This window comes from Odocoileus virginianus, chromosome 6, assembly GCF_023699985.2.
Source record: "Odocoileus virginianus isolate 20LAN1187 ecotype Illinois chromosome 6, Ovbor_1.2, whole genome shotgun sequence".
Lineage (NCBI taxonomy): Eukaryota > Metazoa > Chordata > Mammalia > Artiodactyla > Cervidae > Odocoileus > Odocoileus virginianus.
The window spans coordinates 77,950,807-77,972,465 of NC_069679.1; the positions used below are offsets into that span (position 1 = coordinate 77,950,807).

Consider the following 21,659-nt stretch of genomic DNA (forward strand, 5'->3'; position numbering starts at 1 on the left):
TGGGGAAGAAGGGATACATGTATGTGTATCCCTGAGTCCCTTTGCTATTCACCTGAAACTATCACAACACTGTTAAGTGGCTATATCCCAATACAAAATAAAAAATTTGAAGTTTGAAAAAAAAATTTCAGTGTTGTTCCAATTAAGATACATACATAGAGGTGGGGCTCAAGGGTTATTCAGAAAGTATCTTCCCCAGGCTGAACTTTGTCCTTTTGTTTTCATTTTTCTGAATCTGCCTCATGTTATGCCCCTGTCTTTTACACTTGTTTATGACAAGCTCAAATGATTTACTTCATTTTCTCATAATGGTATTGGTTGCTTCTTTTGAGGATGACTATGAAGAGGGTGCTGAGAATAAAGTGAGGGTGTAAGGACTTCTCTGGTGGTTCAGTGGTTGAGACTTCGCCTTCCAATGCAGATGGTGTGTGCTTGATCCCTGTTCAGAGAAATAAGATCCCACATGCCCCTTGGCCAAAAAACCAAAACATTAAACAGAGCAATATTGTCACCAATTCCACAAGGACTTCAAAAATGATCCACACCAAAACTCTTTAAAACTAAAGTGAGGTAGACATAATCATGCCCATACAATCTTACCATGATTTGAGGACTATTTTAGGATTGGGTTTGAACTGGAGAAAGTGGTGGGGTCAATGGTGAAGAAGAGAGGGATGAGATGATCGCTTCTAACAAGTTTGCCCAAGTTCCAGTTTTACCTTTGGTGCAGCCTAAAAATCATCCAGTAGTTTGTGTGTGTAATGGGGAGGGGGTATCTACTAGTATTGCTCAAAGGTTGAACTATGCAATGGCAATAATTTGATGAAGAATAGCTTAATAAATACATTTAAATTGAGATGGTCAAACTTTTCAAATATCATTAAAGATTGTTGATTGATCTAGAGTTCGTATTTAATTAAAAGTATCCCAGGCATTTTTTTTTTTTAAATAGAGTAAGACCTTCTCTCCTATGAGATACTGAACTCCAGCTCCATCTCATAGTGGAAGTATGGAGACAGAAAACTAAAACTCCAAGCATTTGAAGGAATTTAATTCTTTTTAGCATGAAGCAGCTGCAGAGATGTATGGCTGTTTTCTGTGGGACTTCAGAATATTTATGGGCCTTTCTCCTTTCCTTTTTCACTGGAAGAAAAGCGATCATCATTCTTGAGTGCGTTATTTATAATTTCATAAAGCTGTTCTGTGGCAGGACTTATTTTATCTTGCATTTAATCTCGGTCAAATAACTGTGCTTCCAAGGAGCTGGGTGGAAAAAAATGATTATCCCCCCCAAATGATTAGCTTATTCTCAGTAAAAGATAAAGGGCTAAAGGCTGGAATTTTGAAATCACAAATAGGTACCTGGGCAGTAAGGTGGGTGAATAGTGAAACTCTCTTAAACTATTCAGACCATGGCAGCAGATATTTTTCTCAGTGCCAAGTAATGGGTAACAATGAAGAATGGTGTGGAACATTCCTATACTGAGATGAGGTAGAGCCTTTCAGAGTAAATAATTAGAAGCAGGTGATTATAGAAACAATAACTCATTGGTGGAAAATGAGAAGCCAGGCTTGTGAAACTGAGGGAATTGAAAGTAAATATACCTATAAATTTACCTGGGTGGACAGAGTTTTGAGCTTTCTTCTGTCCCAGTTTATTCTAAGGTAATTTCAATAAACATTGGTAGGGGGAAAAAAAAGAATATAAATGCAATAAAAAATCTTTCAGGAAAGGAATAAAGAGGGTTTCTGCCAGAGAGATATTTTATTGAAAGTTATTATAATATCTATCTTTAGTTTTATGAGTCCTAATACAAAACCAAGTAATTTCAACATGTGGATTAAAAATATGAAATACATATTTTAAAACTGGGTAGTGTGAATTATTATTTTTAATATAGGACTTGGCTAATATATTTGGACAGAAGTTTATTTTCCTCCCCTTGAGAAGGCGAGTAAAGGTCTTTCATCTGCATGGTAGGGGGTGGGGAGGGTGCAGTCAGACTCATGCCTGTGTTCTGAAACCACGTGTATCCGCTCCCTAAGGCAATGTGACGGATGACACCGGTGAGGTGTGGGGAGGGGAAGAAGGAGAGGGGTCCGGGAGGGCAGGATATTAAATTCACGCTTATTATCCGAGTTTGCAAGAACAGCGCGATAACTCAGGGAGCTGTCATCCTGTCATTCTCGTACACCTCTTCACTCTAGTCCTGTACTGCTCGCGGGTACACAAATAAACTGGGCTTTTTCATGTCTCTGAGCCTTTCCGAAGACGGTCGATTTCGCCTAGGATGCCCTTCTCCTCCTCAAAGCTCTCGGCTTTCCCCTGCTTCCCTGCGGCCGGTCCCCGGGGCTCATTTACACATCCCCCTTGGCCTGGGAGCTCTCTCTCTTCCCCGCGATCTGCTCCCTTCATAGCTGCTGCTGACTCTTGTCAAAGCCTTCAGTTTGCTCTGTCGGGCTTGCCCGTTTACCAGACAGGCTCCTCAGAGACCGTGAATTCCCAGGGCAAAAGAACTGCTTTGTCTATCACTTTATCCCTCCTGGTACAAGGCTTGACACATAGGTGTTCAATAGGTATTTATTAAATGGCATTAATATTAATAAGTGATATATTAATAAAGTGACACTGCTAATATATACTGTATTAATGTATTATATATAATGTAGCAATAAAATATATTAATCAGATATTAATAAAGGAATGAGTGAGTGAATGAAAAAGCACCTTGATGATATAGTTACATATCACTGAAGGTGGATCTAATCACTTGGCCACTGAAAAACTGATTGGGAATTGCTTATGGATCTTCTAGTCTTCCTTGAATGACTTACAGATAATGTTGATATTTGACATATAGGAACCCCAGTAATGTAAACACTTTAAGCTTAGCCATTGGGAATTATGAGAGTTTTAGACAATCATTGTGAGGACAGAAAATGTTAAGATGACTCACAAGGCACCCTGATGAACATTTCTCACACAAGGACACAAATAGAGAAAGTTCCTAAGGCAATACTGCTATTTGAGAAGTGTGGATGGTGGGCAGTTAGAAATAGCAGATGTCTTTAAAATATCTCTACCCTTGGTTATTATGAGTACTGAAAATTAATATGTGTTAACTGCTTAGCACAAAGCCTGAATATAGCAAGTGTTTAAGTAGTAAATTAATAGGCCTGATTTTAGAGGGTTCAAATATCTTTTTCTTCTCAAGCATACTAACTGCTCTTCTTTCTAAGGAATTATGAATATTAATGAAAAATGACTGTGATTGTAAGAAAACATATACACTCACCAGTACACTCTCTCCCCTCTCTCTCTCTCTGTCACACTAACACACATACACACACACAGCCTAGGGCTACTGCATTTTATTTATGGAAGAAAGTCCACAGTTCCATTCTAAATGCTTGTGATAGTTGTATCCAGAGTCTGTGAAATATTGCAATAGTCAAATGTACTCCACCACCCATGGGAACCAATAGTTAAAGAAATGTGCCTTTTCTTCCAAGGGTAAGAGTCAGACCCTGCATTCACTTATAACTGGGGAAAGGCAAAGACAAGAAATATTAAAAGCTCCTAAAAGCCTTGGGTTTTCTGAGAGTAATTTTGAATCAAATAGACATTACTTTAGGATGTGATCCTAAGCGTATATCCAAAAGCCTTGGTTTGTAATTTTTGCTGTTGTTTTCAGGTAGCAGGGACAGAAGTAGTTTTATTTATTTATTTTTTTAATCCCTAAATATAGTGATCTTAATCCTGCCTTTTGCAAATCAAAGCTTGCTGCCCTGGCATAGCAAGCATTTCTGAAACTGCACAGTGTTCTGTGGCAGACATGACTGTATCCAATGCCAGGTTCTCCAGATAAACATTATTTTCCACAATGGGCAAGGAGGGGGTGGAGATATTTGTAATTGCTCTGGGAATTTCAGTGGCTGTGGCCATAAATGGTGATGGTGAAGTTTCAGAGACAGAAAGGAAGGGGTTGAATTCATATAAGACCCTTGAGGAATGTCTGGACCTACAGCCCTTGGAAACTGATTTCATCTTCCAATAAACTTTTAAGCTCTCTTGGCATGCTCTTGAGTATATTTTTCTTTATCACTCTTCACGGCTGATCCAACCAGAAATGGTGTTTGTATCACTATGTGGAGGTCAGGAATTATCAACAAGCAGTTCTATTGGGGGATAAATCAGTAACGACAGAGTGCAAAGGCAGATAGCAAATCTATGTAAATTAGGAGTAGCGACCAGTTTCCATGTTCCTGTTGATTAACTGGTTGATTGAGTTAGCTAGTTTTAGCTCCTGTTTATTGAGCCTGTACCATATGCCAGAGACAGAGTCTCACTTTTAACATTACTTTTAAATCACATGCCCAGGTGATGACAAAAGACTGTATTCATCCCAGTTTAGAGATGAGAGTAATTGAAGCCTGAAGAGGGGAGGTAACTGACTCTCCCAACTCACAGACATGTTTAGGAGCTGGGATTTGCCAACTACACTCTTCATGGCCTATCGTCTCCTGTTCTTAGACACCATGCATAGGAGCTTCTGGCAAAATGTGCTTCTGTTGCCTGGGAGGAACATTGTTATCATCCATACACATATTTAAAAAAAAAAATCTCTGGGAAGAGGGTCATGGCCATTTCACTTCACTGAAAGTGAGGAGGGAGGATATGGTGAGCATAGGTGTGGGGCCTGCCCTGGGGTTTAGGGCCCATTGTGGGCACAGAAATGGAGGTAGTGATGGAGAAAGGGAGTAGGGGCTGGGGACAGTGTCACTCAAACCACAGGAGAGAGAATTTTTGCAGTGTTGGAGGAGGCTGTGGGCCTCTTTTAAGTGCTGTGGGCCCTTGGCAGGTCACAAGCCATTTCCATATTTAAGAGGAAGCTAAGAGGAAAGTGGGAAATTGTCTTCAACTGCAGAGCCTAGTACTTATCTTAAAAACCAAACAAAAACAGAAAAACAACTTTGCATTGTTTTTTGGCTGATAAAAATTCAGATAGTTTTTCCAATGTTAAAAATTCCCCTAATATGTTAACACCTTTTTGGTTTCTCTTGAAGTTTTGCATTCTTTTCATACATTTGCTCCGTGGCCTTTTTAAACTTTATTACCTGGCCTTCAATTCTTAAGATGAGCTTTCTAGATTTTCATTAACTCAGCAGTTTTCATTCATTTCCAGTGACCAAATCTAGTTAAGCCTTATATGTACCATTCTGTAAGGTCCTTATAATCGTCACCAACAACTAATTTCCAATTGATTACATGTTTGAAATGTATTCTCAACCTCTAAGGAGATTTTTAGACTATTCCCCCTCAAGTGCTCTTTTCCATAAAATTTTAATATTGGGCGTACTGTATATTTGTTTAAGAACTATGGGCCCTTGGCAGGTCACAAGCCATTTCCATATTTAAGATCCTCACCCTTTTGCCCAAAACAATTATTGCTGAGTGTTGTCATCCCCATAGAAAACGCATGCCTTAGAACTCTCAAACAATGATTGTGTTACCATTGTTTAGTCACTCAGTCGTGTTTGACTCTGTGACCCCATGGATGGCAGCACGCCAGGCTTCCCTGTCCTTCACCATCTCCCAGAGTTTGCTCAGACTCATGTCCATTGAGTCTGTGCTTGTTCTCTAACCATCTCATCCTTTCCCAGCATCATGGTCTTTTCCAATGAGTTGGCTCTTCACATCAGATCGCCAAAGTACTGGAGCTTCAGCTTTAGCATCAGTCCTTCCAATGAAGATTCAGAGTTGATTTCCTTTAGCATTGACTGGTTTGATCTCCTTGCAGCCGCAGGGACTCTCAAGAGTCTTCTCCAACACCACAGTTCAAAAGTATCAGTTCTCTGGAGCTCAACCTTCTTTATGATCCAATTCACATCCATACGTGACTACTGGAAAAACCATATCTGTGACTATACTTTATCAGCAAAGTGATGTTTCTGCTTTTTAATACACTGTCTAGGTTTGTGATAGCTTTTCTTCCAAGGAGCAAATGTCTTTCAATTTCACGACTGCAGTTACTGTCCACAGTGAATTTGGAGCCCAAGAAATTAAAATCTGTCACTGTTTCCACTTTTTCCCCTTCTATTTGCCATGAAGTGATGGGACCAGATGCCATGTTCTTCATTTTTTGAATGTTGAGTTTTAAGCCAGCTTTTTCACTTTCACTCTTATTAAGAGTCTCTTTAGTTCCTCTTTGCTTTCTGCCACTAGAATGGTATCATCTGCATGACTGAGGTTGTTGATATTCCTCCTGGCAATCTAGTTCAAAACTGGTAAATGAGTCCGTCAGGATGGCATATTGTCACCCTGCTTCTTTAACTTATATACAGGGTACATCATGCAAAATGCCAGGCTGGATGAATCACAAACTGGAATCAGGATTGCCAGAAGAAATGATTGTGGCCTTTCCCATATATTTGCCTTTGCATCTGCACAGTTAATATTTATTCTCTTACCACCTCCCTTCCCTGAATGACGGGAAATGGACCTGTACTGGCCCTATCACAGCCAGAAACTCCAGAAGAGTGAGCTTATGATCTCTCTAACACGAATAGTAATACTCCAGGATACAAATGCCAGCATCAGTTGCTGGAAGTGAAATGCACACGTCAGTAGTGTCTAATTGAAAATAAAAATAGAATGTTTGAAAAATCTTTTCCTGTAAACTTTAAGGAGGAGAGCGGGGGTTGAAGTATCTCCTTGACAAGTGTAGAATAAAGATCAAGAATGTGGTTTAAGGCCCCTCTCTACCACTGCGAGTTAAGCGAAATCAGTCGCCTAATGTGGTTTTCCTCCTGTGCTTTTCTGTGTTCAGCGCTTCTATGCCTCCTATGTCTATTTCAGGAAGGACATTGTCTGGAAACACTAAGCGTATGGGTTGTCATGTATTCATTTTCTAGGGCTGCCATAACAAAGGACCACAGCCAGAGTGGCTTAAACAAGAGGGATTTATTTTCTCACGGTTCTAGAAGCTGGCATTCTGAAGTCCAGCTGTCAGGGGTCTGATTTCTTCGGAGGCCTCTCCCCCTGGCTTATAGATGGCTGCCTTTCCCCTGTGCCTTCCCGTGGTCTCCTGTGTGTGCGCGCGCGCGCGTGTGTGTGTGTGTGTGTGTGTGTGTGTGTGAGAGACAGTCTCTTCTCTTTGTAAGGAGAGCAGTCATGTTGGATTTACTTACCCAATTGACCTCCTTTTAACTCCATTACCTCTTTAAAGACCCCATCTCCAAATAGCAGTCACATTCTGAGGTACAAGGGGGTTAGAACTTCAATATACCAACTTGCTTCAGTCCATAGCATCCTATAAGAAGGGGATGCAAGAAGCCTATGAGAGCTACAAATGCAGATTTTAAATAAGATATATGTGTTCAGATCTTCACTATGTGTTTTACTAGCTATGAGTCTTTTAGCAACTCACTTAACCTCTCTGAACTTCAGTTCTCTTTAAAACTATAATAATTATCCCTGTCCCGAAGGATCAATGTGAGAATTGTGTCTCATTAATTAGTAATAAATGTAACTCGTAAGCCTGTATTTGTGTCTAGGAGAGCATCTGACTTGTAATTGCTTTTCCTCTTGAATATGGATTGAGACTTCAATGCATTGGGAATAATAAGACTAGCAAGTCAGTTAATACTATTAACATCAGGAACGAGCATTTGTTGAACAACTGCTATATTTTGAATACTCATGCACAAAGTAGGACAAAAGTTTGGTTTTTAGACAAGAGCTATAGATTAATGATTGATTGGTTGATCTAACGAGTATTTATTGTGCACGTAGTATGTACCGGATACAGAAAGGAGTCTTCTCATTTACTGTCTAGCAAGGGCCCTTCTCACTGACCATGCCCACAGTCCCTTATATTTCTTGCAGCAGCAGATTCCCCGTCTTTGGGGAATTTCTGCAGGATCCAATAGGAAAAAAAAATTTTTTTCTCAAATTGAATTACTACTGTGGCAATCAGAAATTTTGTGTTCTCTTCGGATACAGCCTCACCTGTGTCCAGAGGCTGTCTTGTAGTGTCTGTCTGCTGGTCCACATTACTAATTCAGCTAATTGCAGCAATTACATGAAGAAATCGCTGATGGCGAGAGAAGTCATTATGCTGTTCCCGAACAGACTGCCTTCCACGGCGTTCATTAATTATGCCAGCCTATAGATTCGCGACCATCAAATCATACACTTGAGGCTGTACACCATATGCACTGAAACTCTCTCCAAGCTGCTGAGCGTTTCTGTGCTGGCTTGCTCTCTTGTATTGCCACCATCTGCAATAGCCTTTCTCCTGCCCTTCTGATTCTCAAAATTGAAAGTAAAGTAAGGATAGAGTCAGGCTACAAATGTGATCTACAGGGATGGGATAGGCTTGAGCCTCCTGGAACCACCTTGGGTTACTCAGCTTCCCATGAGACCCACCCAGAGTGTCTGGACCCAGAGCCATTCACAGCTACACAGGAGTTAAAATTCTCTACCCTTCTTTAGAGAAGAGAGACAGTAATGATGATGGAGGCAGGACACAATGATAAGTCTTTGGTACTTCTGTTCATTGGTTTCCTTATCTCTCTCTCTCTTCCCCCATCTCATTATTTTTTCTTTGACATGCACAGCCAACATCAGATGACCTTGTTTCATCTGCTGAATGTTCAAGCGATGACGAAGACTTCGTTGAATGTGAGCCGAGTACAGGTAGGTTAGGTCAGTCTTGTTTTGCTTGCTTTATTTTTTCATTTGCAAAAACCAATGCATACATATATGTGAATATACATGTGTTTTATAAATATTATAGTGTGTTAGTGTGTGTATTTCCTATATCTATATATGTATACATATACATATATAAATATCACTGTGTAGTCAAAAGCATCAAATCCCATGGAAGGAGCCATAAGACCCCGGGGAAATTTAAAGTCAGTTCCTTGCCTAGCTAAAGAAAACTCAATAGGACCTAACACTGATCAATTAGACACCCAGATTAACCACCAGAAGAAACAGGAAATGTATAGCAGCCAGTGGCAGCTATGAAATTGACAGGGGGTGAGAGCATGAAGACTTCTATACTGGATTGACATAAAAGAAAATAAAATATGAAGCCAAAGTGGAGCCATAAAAGTCATTTAATTCTCATGACTGTTCTGACTCTTAAGTGGCAAACAAAACAGAACCAAAACCAAACAACCAAAAAAATAATTTTTTTTCCATGGGATTTCAACAGCAGTTAACATGGTATTATATTTATACTAATTTTGTTCATTGTGTGTTTAGAGAATTTGTGCAGCAGTGTAGCATAGTAAATACAAAATTAGTACAGAACCATGCCGTGTCAACAGCTGTGATGCTTCAAAATGTATCTACTGTGCTGAAGTTGAAAGGACTTTGGCAATTAGCAGCTTCAGTGTGTTCCCCATTTGCACCCAGATACATTTCAATGTTTTATGGTCTTTCTTTATAGTGAGCTATATACGATATAATGTCCAGCAGGCAACTGCAGTCCCTAATTATTTCCTATCAACTTTCCCAAGTCGTCTGTTTTGAGACTTGCTATAAGTTAAAAATTTACATTTATATATATAATAGAGAACAGATATCATCGAATTTCTGTGTATGTTTAATAGCATTTCAAAACTGGAGTTGGGTTAGGATCTTATTTCTTCAAAGGCTAAGAGAAATAAATAGAATTTTCTAGTTGATTGTTTGGGTTATTTTATTTTTATTTTCCTTTTCTTTAAAAGAAAAGGAGAGCCGTTAAACATTTTGCTTTGTTAATTCTAGAGAAATTTGAGATTCATGAAAAAATATTAGTATAACAAAAGTAAAATCTTCCATTTGTTATCCTAAAATGATTTGCAGATTTTGTAGAAGCCTGACTGCTTGGTGTCTTGCAAGTGGCTTTGGATCCAGGAAGTTCTCTGGGTTTTTGTTCTTAGCATAGGGACAAAGCAGTGATATGTAGGGCCTTTTCTTTCTGGAGTGTATTCTGTTTCTTTGGAAGCTCAGTTGTGTGGGAGGAAAGTAAGTATGACCTGGTTAGTCAGATTTTTTTTTCAGACTTTGAGTCATAATATTGTATTAAGTGAGGCTTTAACTCTAAAGGGAGGATGCATCCAATCCATACCAGAACAGATTTTCTTTCATTCATTTAATAAATATTTCTGAGCCCTCAGGCAGGATACAGTGCATCTCCAGATTTGACTCCTTCCTGTCCTAAGGGTTTTCACAAATGAGCTGTTGGAAAATAGAATATAGAGCTTTACTATCTAAACTACCTCTCCCGCAGAATTCAGTTCAACAAATATTTTTTGAGGGTCCCTGGTGTATGCCAGGTATGTGTGAGATATTAAGAATTTAGCTATGAATATGGCATGCTTTCCAAGATGTATGTTAAATTAATTGATTGGGGCCAATAATTTAAGATACTTAGACTTTAATTAGGATGCCCTATTTACCCTTTATCTGGTTTTCTTGCTTTCACAGCAGTGATACCTATATATATATGCAGCAATGTTTATCAGATCTTTAAATTGTAAGCCTTCTTATAAAATCTAGACTTGATCATTCTGAATCATCACGCCTGTCTTCCCCTGCTACCTCCACACCCCCACAATACATACACACAACAGACATCTCCATAGCAACTCCCATCAGAAGACAGAGGGCTTTTCTAGATCTCTGATTCATGAGATCTGCAGCTCCCCAGGTTGTGCGTATACGTTACCATTTGGTATCAAACATAGACAGGCCAAAACCTGAAAAGCCCCAGACTAAGTCCGTTTGCTTTTTTAGTGGCTGTGCAGGTGTTTCATCTGATTCAAAAGCAGAGGACAGAAATTCAATACCAGCATTTCTTGAGTGATATAATTACACGGGGCAGGTAGTGGAATAAAAACAATTTTTAAAACAATCTGTTGTGTTCTGCAAGGGAGGATGGAATGGAATATATAAATAAACCAGGTGACAGAGAGCCCATCCCAAATGAGTTAACATACCAGCTACGAGACGTGTTAATCCCCTTTGCCCAGGATTATTTAACTGATCACAGTTGAAGAGTGAACATTTCTTCTTTCTAAAGTTAACTCCATAAAGTATTCCTGGTAAGGGATTCAGATGCACAGGGGAAAAGTCAGCGGCATATTTAATGCAAGAAGGAGATAGATATTCCTGTTGATGCAGAGGCTTTGCCTTGGGGGCCTGATTTATACTGATGAAGATTACATGCATAGAGCTATGAAGTTCTTTTTTGCATTGTATGAGAAATATCTCTATAGCCTTCAGATTTTCCAGAAATAATGCAGATTAAAAATCAGAAGCATTCAAACCAGTTGTTTCCAAAGCTAGATTTTGTACTGCCTGAAGAGAAGTCTTCCATTGCCCATGCAACTGTAGATAATGGTGACTTTTATATAATTTTGACATAAATTGCTAGCCCTGAGATTCTATGTGAATACTGCGATTAAAATTCTAGTTTTGAACCTTCTTATTCACTACCTCAGTTTCTAAAATTTTTTTCTTTTCTAGACCTGATATTTACTGTAAATACACTAACTTTGGCTAATCTTGTATCATACTTGAAATTACCTTATCTTCTCTCACTATGTTAGCAAATTTATAACTTTCTAGGCTCTCTCAGTTATAAGGCATTTCACTTCTGCAAGGTCTTTCCTGATTAATTTAGGTCCATTAGATGTTCTTGCTTTTCATAATTTGGGCAGTCTAGTATATGTTATATTCAACAACTTTTGTTTTCATATGGGCATCAAATTTTAAATGAAATGATTTTTCATATTTAATTTTATTTAAATCAAAATGGACTTTATTGCTGCTGGTTTTGAGTCAGATGTAAGCAAATGACTTGTATACTGACAACCCACTTTGGCATTTAAGGATCACCCTGGTTTGGTATAGCATAGTCATATCATGTTTAGGGACCACTTACATTTTTTTAGCTTGGCTGATGATAGTCTGGAAACCTCATAAATCCATTAGATCTCAAATTTTCTCTATATATGTTTGCTGGAACATATGTAAATGAGTTTTTTAAAAAGGCTAAATCACGAGAGCAAGGCACAGAATGAAAGCTCAATTAGTATTTGCTGACTGAATTTATGTGATTCTCAAAATACCTCATAATCTTAAATTAAAATTGGAGATTTTCCATATCTCTCACTTCATCTCCCTTTAAACAATGAAATAAAACCTGTTGAATTGTTTAAAATATATGATTTCATACAAGTAAGTATCACCCTAACAAAATCCACATTTCTTTTAGAAAAAAATTATTCTCTACCGCATCCCTTCTTTTGCTGAGAATTAGATCATTTTATAGTGAGTTGCAGGGAAAATTGCATTTTCTGAACATTTGCTTTGAGAACGCAGAATTGAAATTGTGAACTATAAAATAATAATGAGTCCATCTGTAGCAATAAAAATATTCAGAAGAATATTTGAATAGCTATTTAAGTACCTAAAGTTGAGGATCAGGATTTTATCTCTCCAAATTTGTAAACATTAATTGTGTCCCCTACAAAAGAAATATTTAATAGTTCAGATTTGTGTCTTTGCACATAATTGCCCCTCCTCCCAACTATAGTTCTATTGATATTAAATTGTGCAGTAAATGCATGTTTCACTGTTGATTACCTCTTTGTAATCAACAACAACAGCAGCAACAACAAAATAAACAAGCTGGAGAGGATTCAAATAACTGAGAATTCAAATAGCTGGGAAATGGGATTCTCTCATGTGATTGTGGAAGTCAAATAAAAATTAAGATCTTTAGTAGGATTGCCTCCATGATCTAAAATATGGGAATGAATTCTAAAGTTCAAAGTGATGAAATCCACTTTTCATTCCTTCTCTCTCCCTCCCCCCAACTCCTATGCCCAGTGTCTCCATCTTTAGGAAAAAAATAAAAAACCATCAAAACGAATGTATTGTCAGATTGGCTTTTGCATAATTAAAAACTACCAATTGTCTGAATTTTTTGTCTTATGGTCTTAAGATTGGAAAAATCCTGGGAGCAGGGTTTATAGAGCAGAGGAAAAAAAATGAAAAGAAATGCCTTTTACACCTGAGCGGTGGGTATGGCAGTAATTAACAACTATATTGATTCATCCAGCCATTACCCAGGGATACATGTTTCTAGTTGTCAATTAGCCCGGTTTCTTGCCTCCACTTATCTTAAACGTCCTTTGATCACATCTTAAGGGACCAATACTCCCACCAGAGGGCAGACAGTAACAGGAAGTGAAGATGAAACACATTCATCCATCAACAGGACTGTGCTAAACAACTTCCATAGTGGTGGGATTGACGGAGATGTTTAAACTAATGACAGTAATCTGAGATCACAAAATAATTACTATTCCCAGAGTGATGCTCAGATGTACTTTTACGCCTCAACTCTACAATCCTCACATTTGCATTTGGTGTTATTGCTTTGTTCCTCTTTGTTAGTCACACTATAATAGCCAACCCATTATAGGGAAATTTAAATTTGGCAAAACACCAAGAATTTGCCCCTGTTTATGTTCTCCAGGTGGAACTGGGTTCTTAGTCTTTATCAGTTTGAGGTGCTTCAGTAAACTATTTATAATATGAAAATCTGGCACTGAGTTAAAAGCTCACCACATCCTTAGAGTTTTTATTTGCTGGGACATTGTGGAAAGTGCAACTGAAGTGTTAAGACAGTAATAGTTTTCTAATAAAGGATAGGAAGAAATAGAGCATTATTTTTCAGAATTTATAGAGGAAAAATAATAAATGTGCTGATTCTCAACCTTAAATAGGATGTTGGTAATCTTCAGGGTTTACAGAAATGCATTTTGTCATTAGTGGCTCTAGCAAGCTCTAAGAGTTAGCAACTGGTACATTTTTATTACAAAGAAATTGATTTTTATTTAACTTTAGATTTTTCCATATGGAAACTCATGATTGGTAAATAGAATTATGTTTAAGGATCATCAGTCAAGTAGCTATTCAGTGGATAGTAGAATAGTAAATGCCAAAATAAAATGCCACTGGGCTTCCCTTGTGGCTCAGTGGTCAAGAATTCACCTGCCAGTGTAAGAGACATGGATTCGAGCCCTTCTCCGGGAAGACCCCATGTATTGCAGAGTAACTCAGCCTACGCACCACAGCTATTGAGGCTCTGCTCTAGGGCCGGGAGCTGTAACTCCTCAGCCCATGTGTTGGAACTGCTGAAGCCCGCATGCCCTGGAGCCCACCCTCCTAAACAAGAGACGCCACCACAATGAGAAGCCTGCACCCACCACGAGAGAGAAGCCCCCACTCGCCACAACTAGAGAAAAAGCCTTTGCAGCGATGAAGACTCGGCACAGCCAAAGATAAATAAATATAAATAGAATTATGTTTTTAAAATGCTGCAGGAATGTCTGAGTATCACAGTGCCCAGATTTCACCTTGAATTTTAGGGTCTGCTTAAAAATATTTTGAATAAAGGTAAAATAGAAGTAATCTGAGAAATGCTTTAGCTTTGGAAAGAGGAATACAAACAGATGTAAATTTCATTAGTGAATCATTATTGACTGTGAACATGTATGAGATCTGAGCTATAATACATATCCAATGTATGTATAGCAAGCAACTATTCACATATGTAGATCTAGTCTAAGTCCTGCCAATTTTTAAACAGAGTACATTCATGGGTGTATAATGTTCTTAATTTAATGGGATAGTTTCTGTCTTTATTCATTAACTCACTTAATGATAAGTTGTATTACTTTTTTATAACCCAACTCCATCCTAGGCCAATCTAATTTTTAAGTAATATGTGTGTGGCTTTAAATCCCCAATGGTTAAATGCTTTGAAAATTAGAACAAGAATAAAAATATAAATATAGAAAAATCTACTAATTGGCAACTGGGCACTTGATAGTACAGGAATGGTGTACATAAAATGTGTTCATGGATTTATCATTATAATAGATTTTCTAACCAAAACAAATAAATCTAATAACAAAAAAACTATACAAATGAAAAAAAGTTCTATTTATCTCCATTACCCAAGATTTTTTGGTGATGTTGAAAAGGAAAAGGGATCAATAATATCAACATGTAACTTTCCATTTGATAGTTTAATAAATCAGTTATTTATGTGATAATCTTTAGTGACTACTGTGTATAGACACGAGAGTAGATACCAGGAAAACAAAAGAAGAGACTCTTTCCAGGAGTTCATGGTCTCTTAGGGAAGTCAGATACAAAAATAAGAGGAATAAGAGGAAAGGAGGGGTAAGAAGAAAAGAAACAATGTAGACAAGGAATGGAAATGCTTGGAATGTTATCAGTACTCGAAGCAGAGGTCTCTAATTCCGCACTTGGCATACCCATCCAAGGTCAGGCAAGAAAAATCACAAATCATGCCAACGTGCACAGCACCATTTAACCCCAAAGAGCATTCTTCTATACCTTAAGTAGGGGGCACAGAATTTCTGATTCATTATGATTGAAAAATTAGTACTGAACATATACAGTATTACCTAGATCTTCTTAGGTAATAGGCAAAGGATGGACAGGTTGAGAACATTTTAAGCCAGACTCATGAGAACTTCCTGATTTCAAATGCCAATGCAAGTAGTTGATGAGTGAGCTTTATGCAGTCTTAAGCAAGTCCGCCCTCCCTGAGAAAATGATTCAATAAAGAGGGATTGGGTTTTAAAAAGAGAGATTTTTTAATGGGTTTTCTTTGATTCTTTGTGTTCTCTATTTTTTCTCCCATAAGCCCCAGTACATATACTGTGTGTACACATATATACTTATGTATGTGTGTATACTAAATATGTAGTGCCTATCATTCCCTGTATATGTGGACACAGTATGTTGTATTAGACTAATGGAAACAGAGATTAACAACAGCCCCTGCCATCAGCCATGTGTTTACACAGAAATTCACGCCATCATCCTTACATCCGCCAACATAGACATGCATGATACTGTGTTAACTTGGCAATAAAGCATGTTAATTTCTTTTAGGTTTTGTTTTCTTCTTTATCATAATTATAATGATGATTCCATAATTCAGTTATCCTTGGGAGGGGTGGAGAGAAAAAATTATACAGATATATCTATCCATATATGCACATTCCTGTGTATATATATAAATAGATATATACTTCGTATATATTTGAAGAACATTTTCTGTTTTTTCACCTCATCTTGTGCCGCATGAATTTTTGGTGGTTCAATTTATTTTGTTTTGATTCATATTTAGTATTTTGGTCATTATGGCTATTTTTAACTCATTGCTATACTTTTATGAGTCATTATTCTTTCTGTACTGAGAGATATATAGATATACAAATCAACAAAGGCAACAAAATCTTTTCTTGCCATCCTAATCTCGAATTTCTCCCCCTTCAGTGAATCCCGCCAGTATTTATGCTCAAAACGAAACAAACCCCAATGAAACCCAAGAAAGTTGTGTACAAAAGAATGAACTACTTTGTTTTCCTTTTCTTTCTACTATATATTTTTTTTTTTTATTTCAATGTTCTTCCTTTCTCCTTTTTATTTTTCCTTATATCTGCACAGGCCACTTGCCTTTACTCTCTCCTTTATGACCATGCATTTTATTGAAAAAAGGACAAGTGAGTCAGAAAATGATAATAATAATAAAAGAAAAACATGCCGAAAGAACAGAGGAACATCCCTCTCCACAAATTTCAGATGGCATAAAAAGAATTTTATTGCGGACATAGACTATTGGTTGTATCTTTGATTTCCGGACAAGCCCAGGATCATTGTGTGGCATGCAGTGACAGTTCTGTAGCTAATCAACTAACCATGGCCTCCATCACCAGTGCATGGGCTGTCATGACGCCATCTCCTGCGTTTCATCCAAATGACACATCCAGGCTAACCCAGCAAGTCCAGTGTATGAGCTGTGGGGGTAACTTTCCTTTGTAGTTACAACCTCATGGGTCCTCATTTTTATTATGATTTCCACGGGGTTACGCAGCAGCCCCAAGAGCTGCTCTCGCAGCATCTCTGTCTGGCTTTGTTCTTGTGTTTGCTCTCCTTGGCCCAGCGGTCAAGCATGTGTCTCGTCTGGCACATCTGTCTTGCCATCTTGTCTTGGAGTCCACTGTCCTGGTGTCGTTCCGTGATTCTGTTCTCTGTAATATGTGGTTTGAAATCCTCTCCCTTTATTTCTCATGCCCCTATTGTTTCTACTTTTAACCTTGCCTTAGGGAACTTCACAAAGAAGCAAAACAAATTTTCAGTCGAATTGTAAGGCTGATAACTGGTTTGCATCTGGAAGTCATAAGTTGCGCTTCTTACCTGGCTAAGGAGGCGGCTTACAGTGGGAAACTACTAATGATAATAGCTAAACAACCACCCCATGAACAACAATAAGAAACCCTTGTTGATTTCTTTGGCATGATTTAATGATCTTCCTGTCAAAGGGAGTTCGTGTAAGAACAAATTTCCATGAAGTTTTCCCATATAATATCAATCTTCTAGCTAAACGTTTTCTTCAGGAACAGATCAAAAGAAAAATTTTTCAGCAAATGTTACTGAGGAGCATTATCATTTCTGCTGTATAGAGCAGTGTCTATTCCTGAATCGGTGAGGAATTTGCGAAAATATGAAAGTACTTGATTATGAAATTTATTTATGTGTTTTAACCTAAAATATAAATGTGTTTGGAGAGTCATCCAAGAGAAAGAAAAAAAAAAAACTCACTGGTTCTACCTCATGCATATTTCAAGGTAAGATTATCTTTTGATCTCTCTTAGTCAAATGATATATATTTTACTTTATTTTTTAATTCATGGAAGCCTTAGAGAGCCAACACTTTAACTCAGACCCAAGTTCTTTGTGTATTTCTCTTTCCAAAGAATAAGACATACACAGTAGATTTAGTTCTGAGAAGTGAGTCTGAATTTCTTGAGAGAGAGGTAGAAGAAAGTACCCAGGTAATTATTCAGATACTGGATTATACCTGTGAATACTCAGGGAATTTGCTGCCTAACTTGGAATGCTTTGGTTTGTTTAATACTAAGAGTGTGAAATGAATCTTTTGTAAAAACTGCTGTGTCCTCACCCACAGAGGTTGAACAAGAGTATAAAATAGGTCTCAAATGAATTGCTAGACTGATTTTTGAAATAGGGTCCTATGATTAAGAAGTCCATCTTTTTTAACCTGAAGAAGAGAAAGTGTTTCAAGGCAGATGCTTTTATGATGAGAAGTTTCGGTCATGTCCGTGTAGGTCTTTGCTATTCTTAAGGGTATAGAACAAGGGCAATGGAAGAGGAAATTTGTGAGTTCTATGGACTCAGAACTTTCTAAGAAGAAAGGAAGGGAGAGATTGAAGGGGGAGAAGAGAGAAGGAAGGTAAAGGAAGTGGGGGAAGGAATCGGAAGATGGGGGAAGGATTGGGGGAGGGAGAGGGTATTGCTGACCAGTCAGATATAGCAGTGTGCTCATAAATGCATGCAACCAGCACACACGTAGATAACACACAACCATAATCTGTAGTATGTGGCAGTTTCTGTCATATAGAACATTCCCACTCTGGCTGATTTCAAGCCACTGATACGACAATATTAAACTCAGAATTAGGAAGTAACACTCATGAGCACACACTTTCACCATACAGATGTGATAGAGACCAAGGATTTCAAGAGCATACATAATCGTAAAGCACAGTAATTAGAAAGTAATGGGTTTTAAGCTTTTCTTACCTTTGTTCTTCATCTAACGTATTTGATTTTGGCTGTGTTTTAACAACCGACTTGGAAAATTCCTGAAAATGTAGCAATCAGAGATCATGAGCTGGCTCTGACCTGGCACTGGCCCAGGTGCATTCAAGCATGGTATTTTTATTTAAATCTCATTTTCAGTTATTGCAGCGTAGAAGCTATTGTGGCCATCTTATAATTGAGAAAATCAGGGCTCACAAAGCTTGCTTTTCCAAGGCTGCCTACCTGCACATATTGGCAGAGGTAAGATTCAACCCCAGATCTGTTAGGAAATGGATAACTTTTATTTCTATTGCAGTGTGCACAGAGGATTGGGCTTGAACACTTATTAGAGTGCTAAATTTTAGCACTGTGACTTGCTCGTTTGTGGAGCTTTGACTAATTTTGTTTCCTCAAAATAGAGTTGCCAAAAATGCCTCCCTTAGTAACACTGAAGATGAACAGGATATTTCTTAGGCTTCCAAATTTTGTTTCTTGAGCTTTGGAAAGATGATAATAGATGCATTTCTTAGTACATAATTATAATGTGCAGCATCATTCTATTACTCAGTTATGTTTTTCTAACTTTTAAAATATAATGAACTTTATTTAGTTACAGCACTTGATGCATGATAATTAACCAGCTTCACAGTGAAATGTATCAGTGCCCTTTACTTCCACATTTTTTTCATAAACTAGTACATTAATACTTAAAACAGCATGAGAACTATTGTATCACAGCAAATGCAGTAAAAAATAATTTTACTGTTAGATGCTTTAATCGCTGCTTTGTGAAAGAGTTTTGAGAAATCTGGGAATTAAAAAGGAAAGTATGGATCTTATTAGCCTTTCTAGTTTGATGAGATAGAGTCTCTGATTGAGATGCTGATGGTACCATCTTTAACTTTGATTTAATGTCACGTTTACCTGCCCCTCTGGTCAGCTTTCAGCGACAGCACACATAATATTGAGTCAAGTCCCTTGAAGTTATGTCTAGGGCTTCACGTGTTCCACTGCTCCATCTTTGTTCCTTCACCAAGTATTCACTGAGCATTTACTATAGGCAGGTATAGTTCTAAATACTTTATATTGATAGCTTCTTTAGTCCCTGTAGCAATCCCATGAGGGGCTTTATCGTCATCTCCATTTTAAAGGTGAGTGAACTGAGGCACAGAGGAGCTAAACAGATGTTCCACACAGGAAGGGAGCAGGAGAAATGGGATTTGAACTCAAGCCAGCTTGGCCCCAAATCCACACTGGAATCACTACATTAATACTATCTCTTATTATATAGTATTCTCCATTGATGTGTGTGTGTGTGTATGTGTGTGTATATATATATAGCTACCTACCTCTTTAATAATAATGAAGGAAGGTTTGTGTATTGAGTATATTAACTGTCTGGTAAATACTTGTTAGATGGATTAATTATCATGCATCTGAAAAGCTATGAAAACCTTGGTTGATAGGGGTTATGAAATTGTTTAGTGATGATTTATCCAAACAACTATGATTTGAATGACTTACCCTTGCTTCCTGTGAGATGGAATGGTTCCAGTATTCAGGATGAAAACCATCACTTCCAGGAGATTAGTCCCTCTTGATGTCACCTAGGTGATAGTTTGTGCAGTGGGGGCTTCTATCTCACTGCTCATCACCAGACCTTTTGAGAATGTATGATCAGGTAACAGCCACCTCTAACTGATACTGGGACTCTAAGAGGGTTTCCTTGGTGGCTCAGTTGGTAAAGAATCTGCCTGCAGTGCAGGAGACCCAGGTTCAATCCCTGGATCGGGAAGATGCCCTGGAGAAGAAAATGGCAACCCACTCCAGTATTCTTGCCTGGAAAATCCCATGGACAGAGGAGCCTGGCGGGCTATAGTCCATGACATTGTGAAAGTCAGACATGACTTAGTGGCTAAACCACATAGGGCTCTTAAGAATAGATGCTCATAGGGAGAACCCTGGTGAGACAGTGTGTTTTCATTTCCAAGATGATTATGTTCTTCAGAGCACAGTGTTTTAGACGTTACAGCTAATAGAAAGCAACAGAGTAAGTGAACGTGAATCTGAGAGGATGTGTTTCTTCCCTTAGCCCCTTTCTTGACATTTCTTAAATTCCTACTTGTATATTTATCTTCTCTTTAATTTCCCCCACCTCCTTGTATTATGTCTCAAATGTTTAAAAAAAAAAAAGGGAAAAAGAAAAAATGAAAACAAAAGAAAAAACTCCAAACCATTTCTAGGCCCTTGACTTGTCTATGCAAGCGAAGAATCTTAAAGGAGTTACTGAGAACTAAAATTCACAATGAAATAGAAAGTACCTTTTGAAAGCTGCGCTTGCTTTTATTAGACTCTTGACAAGGCAAGTGTAGCTTGCTTCAGCATCTGAGGGTCTCATTACAAGTTATATCCATCCTGACCAATCTGGAAGCCTAAACTGGAAAATTTATAAAGTTGAAAATGTTTGAGGACCCTTTCCTGTCAAGTTCTGCTTTCATCTTAGCTATTTTACTAAAAGAGGGGTATGGCAATATTTTATTGCTATGTGTTCAAACTGTCAGTCTAATCACCCAGAGCAAAGACCAGCCAACTTCTTTTTTTTTTTGTAAAGACCCAGAAAGTAAACATTCTAGACTTTGAGAGTCTCACAGTCTCTGTGACAACGACCAAACTGTTGCTGTAACACAGAGACAGCCATAGACAATACATAAATGAATGATTTTAGCCGTGATTCCATATAACTTAATTTTAAAAAGCAGGGGTCCAGTGGTTAGGACTCTGCACTTTCTCTGCCAAGGGCCTGAGTTCAGTCCCTGGTCAGAGAACTAAGATCCCACAAGCTGTGCGAAGTGGCCCCCCAAAAAAGAGGAAGCAGACATCAAGCTGGGCTTGGAAGTTTGCTGAACCCTGATCTAGAGAAATCTGATAAGTTAGGAATTTG

General features: G+C 38.1%; 1 protein-coding gene across 30 annotated transcripts in view; it reads left to right on the forward strand.

Annotated features, from left to right (window-relative positions):
- Positions 1-21,659, forward strand: part of NRXN3 (neurexin 3) — a 1,774,064-nt gene that overhangs the window by 1,705,777 nt on the left and 46,628 nt on the right. For 24 of the 30 annotated variants that reach the window (XM_070469686.1, XM_070469698.1, XM_070469703.1 and 21 more), the window contains one exon: positions 8,623-8,701. In XM_070469686.1, coding sequence (XP_070325787.1) covers positions 8,623-8,701 — 79 coding nt within the window. Of the gene's footprint in view, positions 1-8,622; positions 8,711-21,659 lie in introns of all 30 variants that reach the window. The other 6 variants (XM_070469697.1, XM_070469702.1, XM_070469699.1 and 3 more) reach the window with 1 other exon arrangement.